This window comes from Sycon ciliatum, chromosome 13 (assembly GCF_964019385.1).
Source record: "Sycon ciliatum chromosome 13, ocSycCili1.1, whole genome shotgun sequence".
In the NCBI taxonomy this organism is placed as follows: domain Eukaryota; kingdom Metazoa; phylum Porifera; class Calcarea; order Leucosolenida; family Sycettidae; genus Sycon; species Sycon ciliatum.
This window is the reverse complement of record NC_088655.1, coordinates 223,477-225,372: the sequence shown is the minus strand read 5'-3', so window position 1 is coordinate 225,372 and position 1,896 is coordinate 223,477. Positions and strand designations below refer to the sequence as shown.

Sequence of the window (1,896 nt, the reverse complement as noted above, 5' to 3'; positions counted from 1 at the left end):
CAACTCTTTCGCACAGTCGAATCGGGCACATCCTTCGCGACTTTGGCCACTGGATGAAGTGCAAGCATGCGCAGCCGCGCAGCCGCTACAATGTACACTGTAGATCTACCAAGGAGTCGTGAATTAATATTTTACGACTCCCTGCATGCACTGCACACAATCACAAGTAAGAACAAACAACTTTGTATACACAATGACTTTATAGATTATGTCATAGTCATTGTAGACACCAGCGAAAATTATAAAGCGAAAAACGCACGGGGAAAGACCGAGTCGCCGGCCAGCGCTGCCTACCCTGCCCCCGGCCGCGTCCCCGTGTTCATACTGATGTCAGTTTGATTGTACCACACAGTCCTGCACTCGGAGTTGTTCCGTTCACTTCATTCAGGTCATCAGATTTCCATCACTGAACTGAGAAACTGGGCTTTCGTCTTTCACACCCACCAGTGACCTGTTGTTGTGTTTTGAAAGCAATGGATGCGAAGGCTCAGGAGCCCGCCGCAAAGCGCAAGCCTCTGCTGCCTTCGTTGGTGAAAGCTAAGAAGAAGTTGTTGGAACAGGCTGAAGAGTCGGGAGTTCAGCTGAGCGGCGGCCTCGCTTCCGATGATCACATTCCGCTCGAACAGATATTCGTGAATTTGGCCTTTTTGTCTGAAAAGGAATTGAAAAGAGACTTTGATGAAGCGTTCTCGACGTATGCTGAGAGTCGTGAACACGCAGTGCAATTTAGCAAAGCCGATCGAATTGAATTGAAGAACCTGTTTCGTGCCGCAGCGTCGAGTGTTGACGACGTTTCCCATTCAAAAGGAAAATCTGCACCAGCAGCTACAGCGACCGAGCGACCGAATCTGTGTGGCAAGGTGTTACGGAATGTACTGGCGTACGGATCTGCTGGTAGTGGCAAGACCACAGTGTTTCTGCTCATGGTTCTATACCTGTGGAGCAGAGGCGAACTGTGGCAGGAGGAATTCGATCTGGTCGTAGGACTGGAGCTCCGTGAAAAAGAGGTGAGAGCTGCCACTAGTCTTGCTGAGCTGTTGGCTGTGAAACTGGACACCCTGGGCCTGTCGCAGACTGAGATATTGGAGCTTGCAAGCTACTTCGAAGACTCTCCAAGCCGTCTATGTGTCATCATGGACGGCTTGGATGAATGTGATTTCGCCAGCTGCAGTAAGTTCATGAGACATTTGCTGAAACGTGAGGGCATGGTGAAGACACACGTGATCGTCACAAGCCGTCCATGCCAGGATGCATATCAACTATCGCAGTGTGGCAAATATCAGCAGAAGATCCAAGTACTCGGTTTCTCACCGGAGAACGTGAGGGAGTATGCAGAGAAGGTTCTCGGTAGACAGCGCGCTGAAATTCTGCTGGCAGAGCTGCAGAGCAAGCCGGATGTGTCATGTCTTATGGCAACTCCCATGTTCGCAGCCCTAACATGTGAGCTTTTCAAGAGCAACAATGCCGTGTGGAAGTGCAGCGCATCCCTGTACGAATCGTTACTGCGCCGAGTCGTAGAGCGTGCTGGTGGTGCGGTTTGCGAGTCGATTTCACTGGCACCCAGCAAAGTGGTCCAGTCGCTACAGGAACTGGGGCGTTTTGCGTTTCGCATGCTGCTGGGGAAAAGGATGGTGTTCAACACGGCTGACGTCAAGAACTCCCACTTGAGCAAGGATGCAATGAGCTTGGGTCTTCTGCAAACATGCCAGGGCACAATGTCTACGGACGTTCGGCAATACCGCTTCTGCCATCTGTCACTGCAGGAGTTCCTGGCGGCATGGTTTCAGGCGGAATGCGTGGTGAAAGAAAGACATCACGCCATTGCACTGGTACGGCGACTGGGCGCGTACGATGGCCATATGGCAATGTTCTGGAAGTTTCTCATTGCTCTATGCC

General features: G+C 51.4%; 1 protein-coding gene across 1 annotated transcript in view; it reads left to right on the top strand.

Moving 5' to 3' along the window:
* Positions 1 to 473: 473 nt before the first annotated feature.
* LOC135829872 (uncharacterized) overlaps positions 474 to 1,896 on the top strand; it is a 2,630-nt gene continuing 1,207 nt past the window's right edge. The window contains exon 1 of the mRNA XM_065342255.1: positions 474 to 1,896. This exon is cut by the window's right edge and continues 725 nt beyond it. Coding sequence (XP_065198327.1) covers positions 474 to 1,896 — 1,423 coding nt within the window.